The 15,207-nt window shown below is 46.0% G+C and overlaps 1 protein-coding gene across 2 annotated transcripts in view; it reads right to left on the reverse strand.

Annotated features, from left to right (window-relative positions):
* Positions 1–11,370, reverse strand: part of CDC14A (cell division cycle 14A) — a 128,964-nt gene extending 117,594 nt beyond the window's left edge. The window contains exons 1-2 of one of the 2 annotated variants that reach the window (XM_014571900.4): positions 10,888–11,370; positions 10,319–10,409 (exon numbers count right to left, since the gene is read on the reverse strand). In XM_014571900.4, coding sequence (XP_014427386.2) covers positions 10,319–10,409; positions 10,888–10,978 — 182 coding nt within the window. In that variant the 5' untranslated portion in view covers positions 10,979–11,370. The remainder of the gene's footprint in view (positions 1–10,318; positions 10,410–10,887) is intronic. The other variant, XM_014571899.4, reaches the window with a different exon arrangement.
* Positions 11,371–15,207: the final 3,837 nt, after the last annotated feature.

Genomic DNA, 15,207 nt, shown 5'->3' on the forward strand with positions numbered 1-15,207 from the left:
CACCATTCAGCTTCCCAAATTCTCATGAGCTACAATTATCATTGGATTTATTGAAGGAGGGTAGAAATCTTATTCCTTTTAGGCAAACTACTTTAATCAGTTTATGTAGAGAAGTTGCTGGAAGTCCAGTGGATGTGGAACTATTACCACATCAGACTGGTGGTGAGTGAAGCCACACATGGTTCACACAAGTACAGCCATCTTTGACCCAAAATTTCAAGATGATCATTCTCAAAGTAGAGCAAGTTTCCAGTCAAATCTTAACACAGCTGTGATATTTGAGAGGGGCTATAGATACTGGATCTTCTGAATACTTGTTTCAGTGTTGTGCCCTAGCTCATTGGTGTCTGGAGGACAAGCAGTAGAAGCAAAAGGTAACTATTACCTTTCATGAAAGTGTTATTGATGACTAGTGGCAATTCTCAAGTTAAGCAACAGAGCTGCAAATCCTGTGTCAGAAATTCTACATGTGTGGACATCAAACTCAAGAAAAATCATAAGAGATTAGTGGAAAAGTAGAAATATTTCAGAGAATTAACAGAGATTGGATTCTCCTTTTCACTAAAAGCTTCCTCCTGTCCAACTACCAGAAGAGGTCAAAGCTAAGATGTCCAGCTCTCCATTCATCTCTAATGTTAAAATGACCAACTAGTATTTTCAGAATAAGTTTTATATATCCCCTTGTTCCACATCTGATTTGCTAGAAAACAATCTGGCCACAGTGATCCCTGTGCTTTCCATTTTCATGCTGGATTATTCAAGGTCAGCATATTTAGGATTGAATGGGAATGGGAATGCGAATCAAGCACTCAACCTATATAAATAGAACAGTTTGCCATAGGGATGTTAAATTTAAAAATCCACTAGTCGATAAGCGGGGAGCTGCAGTGGGGTTAGCGCCCACACTGGGGCTAACCCCACTGCAACTCTGCCTTTTAAATGGGTTAAGAGCCAACAGCGGGTGGGTGGCAGGCTCTTAATACATTTAAAAAGCAGAAGGGCATCCGGGACTAGGCATGAGCCGAGAATCAGCTGATAGCGCTCACCGGGGTATTTATGTATGCCCTCCGAGTGACCAGGGCCGGCCCAAGCCAGCAGGGCCAGTTCGAGCTATTCCTGCACCCTGGACAGTGGGCGCACGACACATGCGCGGCTCTGCCCCCAGGCGTACAGTATATTTGCGGCCCCACCCTGCGGCGTGCTGCGCACCTTACAACTACAACCGGGTGTGCAGCACCTGATGGCAGCTCTAAGGGGCGCCACGCGGCTGGGCGCACGGCACCCCTTAGAGCTACCATCAGGCACCCCCCCATAGGTTGGCACCCTGGGCAGCTGCCCAGCTAGCCCCCACCTTAATCCTGCCCTCCCGCACGTGTGGTGCGTGTGCAGCCCTGCCCTGGGTGCCCGGCAGCCCCAAAAGGTTGGGGACCACTGTTATAGTGTTATAGGTTTAAAAGGGAATAAGAAAACTTGTTAACCTAAAATGGCCTTTGCTGTAATCTATCACCTGACAAGACTGATCAACTGATGTTCAATTGACCACCACATGCTGTTGAAAGGAACAAAACTGTTTTTTGTGTGAAGTGGTAGCCCTGTGTGGTATGACAAAGTTAGTCACATTTTTCATTTTGCACTATTGGTTCTACAGCCACTGAATCAGGGACTATTTAGGGCTTTCTGCACAGCTACACTTGCTGGGTAGACATTTAATGTCGTAAGTGGAAGATTTACTACTGCTCTTTCAGGAAAAAAAAACTGCTTCTTAAAAAGCATGAAGGAAGTGAAGGAAACATTTCATACCCATGCAGCTCTAGACAGTACTAAATCTAACTTTGTTACAGAACAAGCATTCAAGATACTGACTTTACTACTTCCTAACCTCAAAAACAAGGGGGTATATATTCTTGGAATCAAGCGTAAATGTTCTACGGTAATATATCATACTTTGATTAAGTTAACCTAGATCCTCTTGCTGATATGAAGTATATGGTGTACAAAATGTTCCACTGTCACATATAATTATTTCCGCGGCTGTTCACAAAGTATCTCTGGTGGCATAGTATCTGTGATGTCTTCATAGTAAGTGCAATCATCAGCAAGAATAAATTCTTGATTAAAGAATAAATTAGGAAGACAGTGAAGGATCCTTATGCCTCATTACTGCAGTACTATAATTTTTTTTTTTTTTTATAAAAAAATAAATAAAATTGAAAGAAAAACCAGAGAGCTTGCTGGACACAAGTGAAAGCCTATTGTAAGTTGATCAGTCAAGTGTAGGATGCCCAACCCAGCTCTGTTTGCTGAAAAATGAACAAGAGCCACTATTCTTCTTGAAGAAAGCCATTTACCAGTGCCTAACTCATTAACTATTATTATGTCTTCATGCCAAAGTGTCATCATTTACAAGCTGGGTTCTCGTCAGCTCTATGCCTTGGAAGGCATCAAAATTGGTATACCTTTTTACAGATGAAAGCATTCACCTCTTGAAGAAGGACAACAGTTATCTTAAATGAAACTATGTGGTTTTATAACCTTCACTAGATCAGAACCAATTTTATCTAATACTACCACAGATGGATTATTCTGTTCAGCTTTTTCCCTTTCATTTGCTGATATACAAGGCTAGCAAGAAAAAGGAATCAACTTAAAAAAAAGTCAGGTAGCACTTTAAAGACTAACAAAACATTGTAAATGGTATCATGAGCTTTTGTTGGCACAGCCCACTTCTTCAGGTAGCCAGAGTGTTGGATGTCTGGGACCAAAATAATGGATGTCCTGGACCAAAATAAATGGGGGTGGGGAGCTGGAAGAAGGGGAAAATGGGGGGCAGAAGGGGAGGAGGAGGAGAAGAAGGAGGAGAGAAAGTGGTTTTCATCAAGCTCTCATTTATGCACCATGGCATGATAGGTTCAAGTTAATGCACAACATGTTTATGTGGAACAGTTATTACAGTAGTAAGATTCAAGATAGTAGGCATTTGTGATATGATTAAATAGCTTTTAAATGCATTTCATTTGATAAAATAGACATTTGATTTGAATGTATGAGCAAGAGTACAGAGGATGGACTATAAGAAATAGTTATAGTATTAAAAGTTCTCTTTAAATTATGTGAGTGACCAGAATTTAAGATTGAACACGTAAAACGTGCATAGGAATTTTTGGGAGTCCATCTCAGTTTATTAAAATGGAATGTCTAACAACTATTCATTTTTACACCACAGACTTCTGTTTGAAGAACACGTAGCTGTATAGGTGACAGATCTTAAATATTGGAGCGATCAGATAAATACCACTAGGAAAGCAATCTTCAGCCTAACACTTTGTCTACACTACCAAGTTTGTCTCCAAATACAGTCTTTTGGTGACAACAGTGAGTGTACACATACTGCAATAGGGATGTTAAATTTTGATCAATCACAGTCAATGGAAATCCCATTGACTACTTGATTAGTTAGTCGATAAGAACTTCCACGTTCTGCCTTTGAAATGTACAAGTGTGCAGATCAAAGAATGAAACACCGTGTAAAGCCCGGGGGCCAGCAGAGAGTCCTGCTAACCCCAGGCTTCATGCGGAGTGCCAATCTGCTGGGGCTTCTGTACATTACAAAGAGGAAGAGCCACATGGAGCCTGGGATCAGCGGGGGACTCCCTGCTGGCCTGGCTCCACTGAGGCTCTTGTACATTTCCAAGTTGGCTGCACCCTGACCTCCTCCCATACAGCTGGAGGGAAACTAGCTTTTAAGCTAGCTCCCTCCAGGACCCGCCTCTCATCCCCACCTTGCTGCCTCTGGGTGTTAGAGGCAGCTGGGGGGGTGGGGCGGGGGAAGAGGAGAGAAGAAAAACTAGTTGACTAGTGTGTCGACTATCCAAAAAGCTTTTGCTTATCAGACAGTGACTAGTTGATGAGTTGCTTATATCCCTATACTACAGTGTGATTTTTGTTAAGATGACCATTCTGGTGACAAATAACCCCCCCCCCCCCCCAGACTCTCTCCATTCCCCTTTTTTGTTGAGAAAAGGCCAGTGTTTTGTCAATTTGTTTTGTCAAAAGAACTGTCTTCTGCCAGTTTTCCACAATGCCTTCCCTGATCGCTCTGCTCAATGTTTTGATCTGTGCTATGTACACACCCCTCCTTTTTCAGAACTCTGGGAAGTATCCGACAGCTGAGTGAGCTGCTCTATTTGGGAAACCAAGCAAATCATGAGAATGCTCCTGTTCTGCCCTGCACTAAAAACACAGAAGCAGACAGACTGCTGCTGCAGGAGAAGGGAACATACTGCTGCTCTGCGTTGACATTCCTTAGTCAGGAGAGTTCACAGAGCTACTCATGATGCCACTGTCAGCTGCTGAGGAGGCTGTGGAAGGGAATCCCAAGATGTGATCAACTTTGCTTTTCCACAACACTGCATGGTGGGATACTTACGCACAGTGCATTACGCACAGTGCATTGCTCACAGTCAACATGCCTCCAGTGTGGGCATGATTGTCAACAGGAAGCAAGCATGAACACCCTCTGGTGAGTTTTGTTGTGTCAATTTTTGGGTGTTGACAAAACTTGGTAGCAAAGACATAGCCTAAGTGTCTGGAGTTACTAGCTAGGAAATATCTATTGCTTTAATTGATGCACAATGGGCCTCAGAGTTTCTACAACTAAATTAAATATATAAGTTCTGGGTTCTTATAATGGTATCATAAAAGACAGGCTTATTTTCTTCTGTAAAAAAGTATCCGAGTGGTAGGTAAGAGGACACATTCATAATGTCATCAGCTGTGTGATTACTCACATCTCACCATTATTCTGAACATTCTTTTATACCTATAAAGACTCTCAAACAATTTGGGATCTCAACTGATACCTCACAGATCCTCAAAAACCTAATAAGACAGTTATTGCCACAGAAAGCTTGCAGTACTCTAAACAGAGGAAGCATTACAAGGCCACTGGTTTGCTCGATATGACACCTACAGCTATCAGGAGACTTACATTCTATTTCCAGCTTTGCTACTACCTGCTATGTTCAGACAAATACATGAATAAAACATATGGAGGATACTGTTGCTAGGCCATCATGCACTTTCCTGTGGATGACCGAAGTTCTGTAGAGGACAAAGTACTGCTGAAGCCATCCAAATTGTGTCTACTATATTTATATGAAGAATAACAAAGAGTAACAAACGTCAAGGCAAAACTCTGCATTGGTCACTTAAAGGGAGGTACGGGTTGAACCTCTTGACTAGGACTCTCTGGTCTGGCAACATCCATGCTCCGGAAGGACCACATATGTTGCTAGACTACAGCCCCAACCTCAGAGGTTGCCAGTGGCTGGGAGCTCAGAGTCTGGCTTCAGGCAGCCTGTAGGGGCAGTGGCCTAGGGGCAGGGAGTGAGCCTGTAAATGAACCCCACCAGCCCTGAAGGTGCTGCCAGCTGGAGTGGAAGAGCTTCATACCATCCAGGGCTATGCCATCTAGGGACAGGGAGCCTCGCCAATCTGAACAGAGGTGAATCCCTGAGTGAAACTCTGCCAGTGAGTCAGGGGAAGGCCACTGGTCGGGCCTATGACCAGAAGGGGGAGTCCTGGGTCAGCCCAAGGCCTGATCTTCCCTGGTCCAACAAACTCCCTCCTTTGGGACCACTCCAGTCCTGCGGTTACACCACCAGGGAAGTCCAACCTGTACACACTCCTGCACAAAGTTACTTAAAAATCTATATATTGGCTGATAATTGTCACCTAGTTTCTAAATATCCAGTCCCCTCCCCTCAGGAAGCTTTTTTTTTTTTATTAAAGATAGTCATTCTGTGCACAAAAACTAAAAACTATTTTTCATTAATCTATGAAATAACATTTTTGGGCTCTTCCTAGTGACTCAAAGAGCAATTAACAAGCTATTGCTAAAGCTATATGAAAAACAATCAATGGATGTAAGTGGACCGGAAATACTCATTTTTCCTGTAAATTTCTACTGTTTGGCAAGATAGATTACAGATGTGTTCTCTAACCTAGGGGATCTCAACTGTGTGGGCCAACATGGAAAGAGAAAGTCTTAGGTAGCTCAAACCCAAGAAATACTGTAACAGAAATAAACCCATAACTTTGAACTGCATCTGAAAGGTAAACTGAAAGGCAATAAAAATCATGGAACACAGGTATCATGTTCTAGCTCAAGAATTACAACCAAGGTCTAATTCAGGGTCAGCAACCTTTCCCAGGTGGAGTGCCAAGATTTACTCTCCAGGGAAAAGTGAAGGGGCTCTCTCTACCATGTGCCCCATGGACCACATGGGTCAGTGCACACCTTTCTGCAAACTACCAGTTGCTGATGGAACCTCACCATTTATCACATAATCATGCCCCAGCCATTCTGCTAGTTCTGCAGCTGGGGAGAACAGTTTAATTTAAATTATTGAACAGATTAAGCGTTTTAAAATGAAGTTTGATAAACTAAGTACATTGTTATTTCCAACAAAAGGTTTCAATGTTTTATTTACTGCAGGGGTGGAAAACCGTTTTTGGGTGGGTGTGGGGGGGGTCATCACTGACCCACAGAAAAAAAAAAATCAGCTGGGGACCTCATAAACGAGAAGCAAAAAACCCTCCTCCCAAAACCTCCAACCCTCAATGATGTGGCTCCCAATTGAGACACCTCATTCCTGTGGCGCTCCAGCTCTCACAGGTGAGGGGGAAGGAACGGGAGGACTCAGGTTCAGGGCTTCCCATGGGCTAGATTTACTTTTCTGGGGTTCCAAAGTTAGCCCATTTTGTGGACCCCCCTTAGGCTTTGGGGGGGAGGGGAGGGAACAAAAATGATGGATTCAATGTGTGGGACAGGGCTGCCAGCAAGTAGGACAGGGATGCAGGATCTGGGTGGTAGGTGGGGTTCATGATGGGGGTGAGAATGGCAGGGTCTGGAAGGGAGTTTGGCGGCTGAAGAGGATGTGGGTCCGAGGGGGAGTAATGCAGAAAAGGTGAGAGGGTAGAATGCAGTCAAATAGCTAGTTGGGGAGGGAGGCAAAGAACTGGGGAGTAAAGTGCAGCTTCTGCAAACTAAAATTGCATCCCACTCCACTGACATCTTCCCCATGTCCCCTTTATCCTGTCCCCACAGCCTCCTTCACCCACTTTGCACCCACAACCCTCCGTCTCCAGCACACTCACCAGCAGGACAGTAGCACAGGAACTTGCAGCCCCCCGGGAGCAGCGCTGGGGTGGGGAAAGACGTGTGGAGGAGGAGGGGCGCAGAGTTTCTTCCCTGCCAGGCCCAGCCATTTGCTTGCAGACTGAGGCTCTGGGGTTTGGACAGGTAGAGCCCAGGGCTGGCTCCAGCCTAGCTGGGCACAACAGAACACTGGGGAAGGGGCTTTGCATGCCTGCACACAGCCCATGGGGAGCAGTGCGGTGCAGCCTGGGCCTCGGTGTGCCACATGTGACCAGCCATCCAGCCCTGGCTCTGCAGAGCAGGCCCAGCCATGCTCCCACCCCGAAGCAGGAAGCAGAGCCTGTAGTCAGGAGACAGGGGTTAACCCCTCAGCTCCTGGGAGCTGTATGTCCAGGCTGAGATGGGGCAACCCCAGAGACTTGTGTGTATGCATGTGCCTCTGCCATTCCGTACCTCAGAAGGAAGCCGGACCTGTTGCTCTGGTCTGCAGCTACGTGGCCTGAGCTTCCCATTGCATGGGCTGGACACCTGCCCCATGTGCCATCGAAAATTGGATCACATGCTGCCTGTGGCGTGTGTGCTGGGGGTTGCTGACCTCTGATCTAATCTATGTTTTTAAAGGTTTGTTGGTTTAACTATAGAAGAAAACTGGAAGACTTAAGCCCCTCATACAAGCATGAGTGCTTTTGTCAACATAGTTTACTCTGGTTCAGTGGGTAAATACACTACAGCAGCAAAAGCACTTTTTGCCAATAAAACTTCATCTACATTAAGATTTTTTCTGGCAAAAAGTCACACTTAAACTTCTCTTACAGCAATGTTGGTTAACATATACCTAACCTAAATAATTGGGCCTATGCGTTGTGTACTAGGTGAAAACTCCATGTGGTTTTCTGGTCTCCTCTAGCAGACCATATTGTAGTGATTGAATATGGACAAAACTGTATCCACATCCATAAGAGGTCACGGGCATTTTCACCAAATAAGTACAGCCTTAGTGCTTTAGTTGCTATTTTAATAAAGTAACACTCCTTACCAAAATTAACTGTAGATCTAAGGGTATCTCGCAGTTGCAAGAGGACAAACGATCTCTTCAGAAGTGATACCAGTCTCACTTGTTTTTAAGGCAGGGGGAAACATCTGGCAACGTTACTTGTCTTACCAGGTTCTTTCAGCTACTTTTTCCTAATCCCAATACATACTGTCCATCCAAATGCAATAAAAAGATGACAGACCCGGATGTTATCTGTGTATGTTTAACACTGCCGTCCAAAACAGTATCTGTCCAGCTGACTTACTCCCATCAGTGTACTAGTATCTTCACCAAATCACTACTTGCACTAATGCAGCCTTGTTGCTAAAGCATTTCAAGTGTAAAAATGCACTGGCTCAGTATGACATTTTTCATAAATCCTCAGAACCTCAGTAAAGTTAAACCTGCCTGAATATGAAATTTAACTTGTTTGTTCCCCCTGACACAGAAGCACAACTCACAAAAGCAATTAATCTGCAAATAGGTGAAAACCATACAGAATTATTTTTAATGGAGCAGAAATACAAATTTATCAAGCTGTCAGTAACCCAAAAGTCTCCTTGGGGGTGACTGACCAAATGCTAACAAAAATATTCCATCAGATAAGCAACTTGCCCCCAAAAGAGCAACTTATACATGTTGCATCTTTGTATGAATGCACTGTATTAAAGGAACTTTTGCATACAAGAATTCCAAAACTAAACTGTTTAGGGTCAAAGTTAAATTTTGCTAAATACATTTGTGTAATGAATTCCCCAGATAACCAGATTAAAAGCAAATAAGCACATGAAGTTAGAATGTATTCTCCTTTAGTTTCAGGTCCCTATTCTTCATGCCTCTTCCCTTGGCCTCCAGTATCATGCCATTTTTGTGTACTACTTAAACAACTCTGAATGCCCATACTGCGATAAAGCTACAAACAGATCATACTTGATACATACAAAATATAGTCTAGTTCTCTTGAGTTTAATATTAATTTTGTATTCTATAGGCTAAGTTATAACTTCATTCAACAAAATGAGGCTATAAGCCTACCTTTGAGGAGTTCTGATCATACAAATAAAATAGATAACAGGATAACAAAACCACCTTGTTTTAATAATGTTATTGAGAAGAGCCACAATCAATTTAAAAAAGCCACACATCTAAAAGTACTTTTATCGCCAATATCTATGAATATGTTTAATCTATATTTTTCAGTTTTGTGCAGGTGCCACCACTTTATGTACAGTCAATTTCACTGCTGGCCCTAAAATATCAGTTTCTCTTGTGTATGTGGCTTTTACAGCCCACAGGACAGAAAAAAGTTAAACAAACTTTTTAAAAAAAGCCTACAAAATTATTAGTAAAAGCTACCTTTATTCCCTCCGCCCCCCATTGGGATAGATATCCAGTTTTAGGTTCCTCTTAAGAGCTGATCAAAGCTTTACTATCTCATAATCGTAAAATCACATTATACTTTTCAGAATATTGAAAATAAGGTGTTAATCACTAACAAAACAGAGAAGACAGTTGTTTCACCGGCCTTCCCAGGACACAGACTTCTATTTAAAGCTTCATTTAATAAGATTCAATTAGCCTTAAAGGGGCCTCTCTTTACAAATAAATCCTGAATAGCATGTCCATCCCACTCACTCCTTGGACAACTACAATTTAAGAAATTTTACTGCAGTCTTGCTGTTCTTTAGGGCAGCGTGTCCCAATTTTATTTCACCATGGAATGGTTTTAAACTAGAAAGAATTTTGCAGAAGCCCTATTCACAGTCTTATATATGGAGCTGAAAAAGTAGATCACAAATAAGTAAGGATAATAAAAGTGAAACAAGATCATGACAAACGCAAATAAAAATTGTTTTCAATAAAATTCATAAATGCTTAAATATTTTTTTAAATCATAAAATGTTAGTGTAATAGAATTTTCTCACTGAACCCTTATTTTCACTTAGCGGTACCCCAGGGTTCCATGCAACATCATTTGGGAAACACTGATTTAGGGGGAGAAAGCAATGTATTTCACCATTGTTGGGCTTGATTCACTACACAGGACTGAAATGAAACAAGAGGCTTAAGCAATTAACAAGAGCCTTACAGCAAGCACAATGGTAGTAAGAAACTAAGCCACTTACTTTTCATACACCAGCTCCTCATCAGTACAGAAATAGTGGGTATTTACTGTGCTTTTGGGTTTATTCCGTAAAGTAGCAAAATATAATCGATCTGAAACAAAGTTGAAGGAAACTGACGAAAGCCACACAGATGTGCTGGTTCCTTTCTCCACCTCCTCCAACCTGTACTTATTTCCCCACTCTCCCCCCAACCAGCGGGAGTAGCTCAAGGCCAGGGGATAGAAGAGCTTTCGCCATCCGCTCTCTAACCCTCGGCCTCCAAGCGGGCGGGGCATGGCTACATTTCTCCTGCGTAGAAGGAGACAACAAAGTTGGGCAGCCTGCGCTTGGCCGCACATTGCCCCCAGGCACGGGTTGGGTGGGACGAGCACGCTGCAGGGACAGCCCCCAGCGCAGCGCTCGTGGCGACAGGTACCGGCGTAGAGACCACCAGCCTGGGGAGCTGGACCCGGCAGTCCCAAGGGCAGAGCAGGACGCCGACGGCCACACAACTCTAGGCACAGGCAGGCAAGGTCCCGGGAGAAGGAGCCGCAGCCGGGCTCGTGGCGTTGGGTCCCTCGGGCTCTCACCTTTCAGGAACTCGGAAGCTCCCACCAGTAACTCGGAGGCGGACGGAGCCGGCTCCATCTTAAAGAGGGCGCGAAGCAGCTCGGAACTCATGGGACCCCGGGGCCGCTCCGGCGGGACCTGAGCCGCCTCAGCAGGCAGGGCGCCCCCAGGACATGCCGAGAGGAGCCGCCCGCCCGCGGCCGCGCTACCCAGCCTGCCGTCACCGCCCGCATGGGAGTGAGAACCGGGACCCGGGAGCTGCCAGCTCCTGCACGCACAGAGCGAGTGAGCGGGCGGGCGCCGGAGGGAACTTCGGCTCTTCCCCGCCTCCGGCAAGGAAACGCCCCGGCCGCTTAAAGGGGCAGCGCCTGGTTACCAGGCACCGACCACGGCGCTAGCAACTCGGTTACCAAGGCTTTGTTACACCGGACACAGCGCCGGGGGAGGGGGCAGACACTGGCGGCCCGGCCCGGCCGTCCCCGCCTCCTCAGAGCCCCCAGCGCTGCTCCGCCCACTGCCCCCGCCTGCGAGCCGCTCCCCTTCTCCGCCCCTTCCGAGGCGCCTTGCACCGAGCCAGCTCCGCCCCGCCCCCCTCGCAGGGTGGCGCCTCAGCGCCGGACGAGCCTCCTGCAGAGCCGAGCCGGGCGGAAGCGCCCCAGTTACACGCGGTGAGCGACCCCGCCCGGACCGCGCCTCCCAAGGCAGCCGCCCCTGAGCCTCACGTGCAGAGCCAAGTCTCCTCAGCGCCCGCTGCGGACTGACCTGTCGTGGGGTGCGCAACGCGGTGAGCCAGTGACGAGCGCCCTCCCGCGTTCGGAGCCCGGGCCGGAACGTGGTGAGCCCGCTCCCGCTGCAGGGCACCAGGCTGGCGGGCAGAGCAGGGTGAGATCTTCAGGTGGCTGCATTGGGAGCAGCTCTTCAACCTCCTCCTGGCCCTGGCTAAGGCCACCATCTACAGCACCAGAAGGCGGATGCTGGACAAGCGGCTAGTGTCACGCTCTGGGTAGCATTCCTCTGGGCAGCATCCACTGGCTCTCTAGACAGCTTCCAGGAACAGCAGGGGCTCTCTGAGGTTCTCTGCTCAGTGTCCCCTTCCAGCTCCCTCATTTTAAAGTTGAGTTGAGTCCTGGGCCCAGTGGTCTCTCCTTCAAGGATGGGAGAGAGGCACTTAGAAGTGGGCAGGCTTGCACCACCCACCTCCCAGTTTTTTCCAATAAGTCCAGGTAGACGCACTGCGGTCATGCCCCCTCAGATATACCTCTTAAGTTCCCCTACTGAATTACTTCCCCTCAGGCCTGTCTGTGAGCAAGGATCCAGGGGAGGTGGCAGACCTCTCACACTCCTCTGTGTGTCCCAGTCTTGCTGGGCTTCACTCAGCCAGTGGGTACTTGTTCCAACTTCTTAGCTTTAGCCCAGGTATAATGTTTCCATAGGAACTGCTGTATTGATGAATACCACTTTTCTGGATGGGAAACTTGGGAAGCTAGTGTCAGTCTCTGAAAGCGAGGTTGGGCATCGCAACTATTGGCAATGCTAGCTTCCTCTTACTGCACTACAAAAATTCCTAGTGCATTGGGCTAAGCTACAGCCACTCTGAGCCCATTCTTCTGGTGCCTCTAAAAGTTATCCAGTGATGTAATATTTAATACAAGCTGCTATTGTAAAGACTTGGGAAATATCTGTACTATGATAAAAGCTTTCATAACTTGTTTATACCTGGTAATAATGAAAGACTAATACTTGGTCAGTTCAGATGTCTTTTTAAGTCTTAGGCCAGCTGAGGTGAAACAGAGTTAGATACCCTTATTTTGCTTTGTTTGGTAGAAGCAGTACAGGTTGCACCTCGCTGGTTCAGCACCCTTGGGACCTGACCAGTCCTGGACGAGGGAATTTGCTGGACAAGGGGAGGTCCCCTGACACCAACCCTTCAGCCCATGCCTGGCTCCTTCGGTCCAGCTGGGCTGCCTGCTGGCCAGCCCTGGATCTGGTATGGCCCAGGCAGCAGGTGGCCTCAGTCTGCTGTGGAGTGGCACGCGGTCCCCATCAGGCTGCTTCTGCTGGGCTGCCATGGCCCCAGCCAGACTTCCCCTCCCAGGTTGCTGTGACTGCAGCCCCAGCCCCACTGCCGGACAGCAGGTGGCCCTAATCACGTGGCCTTGCTGCCAGGTGGTAGGCAGCTCGGATGGTGCCCCAGCACTGCTGCTGTGGCCCTGCTGCTACCACACTTGCCCGACTCCCAGTTGCTGGCCCTTCTGCTCCAGGGCGCTCTCATGCAGAAACAGCCGTGGTCAGGTTGGACCATGGATGTTGCCAGACCAGAGAGTTCTGGTTTAGGGAGATGCAACCTGTAGTAGCTGATGCCTAGAATAAGGGATGTGTGTGTAGATAAGTGTCCCCCCCCCCTCACAGAGTGATTATAGTTTCAAAAATAGCTGTACCTTACCTCTCCTACCACTTCATATTGATGCAATTCCTTTGCCAGCCCAAGTTTGGGTAAATCAGATTACGTAGTCTCTCTTTTCAGGCACACCACTATGCCTCAGTTTCCTCTGCAATCAGACATTTGGAAGACTCACACATTACATGCATAGAGTTCCAAAATAGGATCACTCTCTCTGTTTTAATAAAATGTTAGTTCTATTTGAATACTTGAACAGGAATCTCCCTCTCATGCACCTTATCTTTAAGGCTTACAAGCTTCACAGACCTTCAGTTAGATTTTCTTTGTTGTCCTCCCCTCATATCACCAACTGAGGGGCAGCAATGGGCAACCTAGGTCATGAGTGGGTCACATAAGTGGCCCTCCATCATCTCAGTGGACTTCAGGACAGTTGTAGTCAAGATGCTCTCCCTGGATAGGGTAGTTTTGCTAATTGCTTTTGTGTACCTAGAATTTGCAATGTGCAGATTGAACTACAGCAGCACTTTGATTGAATGCGGTGGGAGCACATGGCTCTTACAGTCATTGTGCAATCAACGTGTATCTCACTTCACATGCCTTTGTTTTACACGTGTGTCACTTTAGTAATATCAGTAGAAAAAAATGATATGGACAGAAACCAATGGAATCTGGCAACCCTGTGCATAGGCACTAACAAACAAAATGTCTCATGGTCCACACAGAACTCCAATGAGCTATGTGTCCCCCTCAGGCCACAGGTTGCCCACTGCTGCTGTAGGGGTTTTCTCTCCAGCCCTTCCACCACCTTCTGCATATCATATTTTCACTCCTTAGCTGCAGCCATATACAGTAGTTGCAAGCTATCTTTGACATGCTAGCTGGACATAACCTTAATCATGCTCCGTCCTTTCCCAAATCTTTACAAGAGGAAGATAAACTGCTACAGCTGTTGCTTCACTGGCAGGTCTGAGAAGTTATTCTCTCACCTGTAGTCTTTCTGACTTAGCAATGAGACATATCTTTCCTCCTATCAAATGATTAGTCACAAAACTTATCTGGAAACTAAAGCTGCCAGAATCCTGGGGTCTTTAAAGGTAAGTGAATCATTCCTGACAATATACAGGACTATGTAGCACTACAGCCCCCAACTTAAACCTGTCCAACACATTATCAATAAACTACAGCCTATACTGGAACAGGATACTAAACTCCAATAGGCTCTGGGAGACAGACCCATAGTCTCCTATATTCAACCACCTAACCTCAAGATGATTCTTACCAACAACCACAGGACATATCACACTAATACCAACCCTGGTACCTTCCCTTGCAACAAACCCCGTTGCCAGCTTTGTCCACATATTCACTCAGCTGATACCATTATTGGACCTAACCAAGTGAGTTATAAGATCAAGAATACATATTCCTGTGCATCCAGAAATATAATTTATGCTATCATGTGCCAAAAGTGTCCGTCTGCTATGTACATTGGACAAACGTCTCAGACACTTCGCCAAAGGATCAATGCCCACAAAACAGATATTAGACAGGATCACAAAGAAAAAACAGTTTGCCATTTCAACCAGAAAGGACATTGTCTCAGTGACTTAATTACCTGCATCCTGCTTCAAAAACTTTTTAAGACTGCACTTGAAAGAGAATCCTCTGAACTGTTATTCATGCTAAAATTTGACACTTTACACCTGAGTTTGAATAAAGCATCTAGTTATCTTACCCATTACAAAGATAGCTTCCCCAATTATCACCTCTAATATCATGAGCTCACAGACATTTACCTTCCCCCCCCCCCCCATCACCCTTCTGTTCTGAAATTTGATTTGTCCTTTTCATATGTGTTCTTTTTTAAAATTGTATCCTTTGGTATATATGGTTGTGACAATTTTCTTCCACTATTTGATCTGAGGAAGTGGGTCTGGCC

This window comes from Pelodiscus sinensis, chromosome 9, assembly GCF_052426305.1.
Source record: "Pelodiscus sinensis isolate ZL-2025 chromosome 9, ASM5242630v1, whole genome shotgun sequence".
NCBI lineage: Eukaryota > Metazoa > Chordata > Testudines > Trionychidae > Pelodiscus > Pelodiscus sinensis.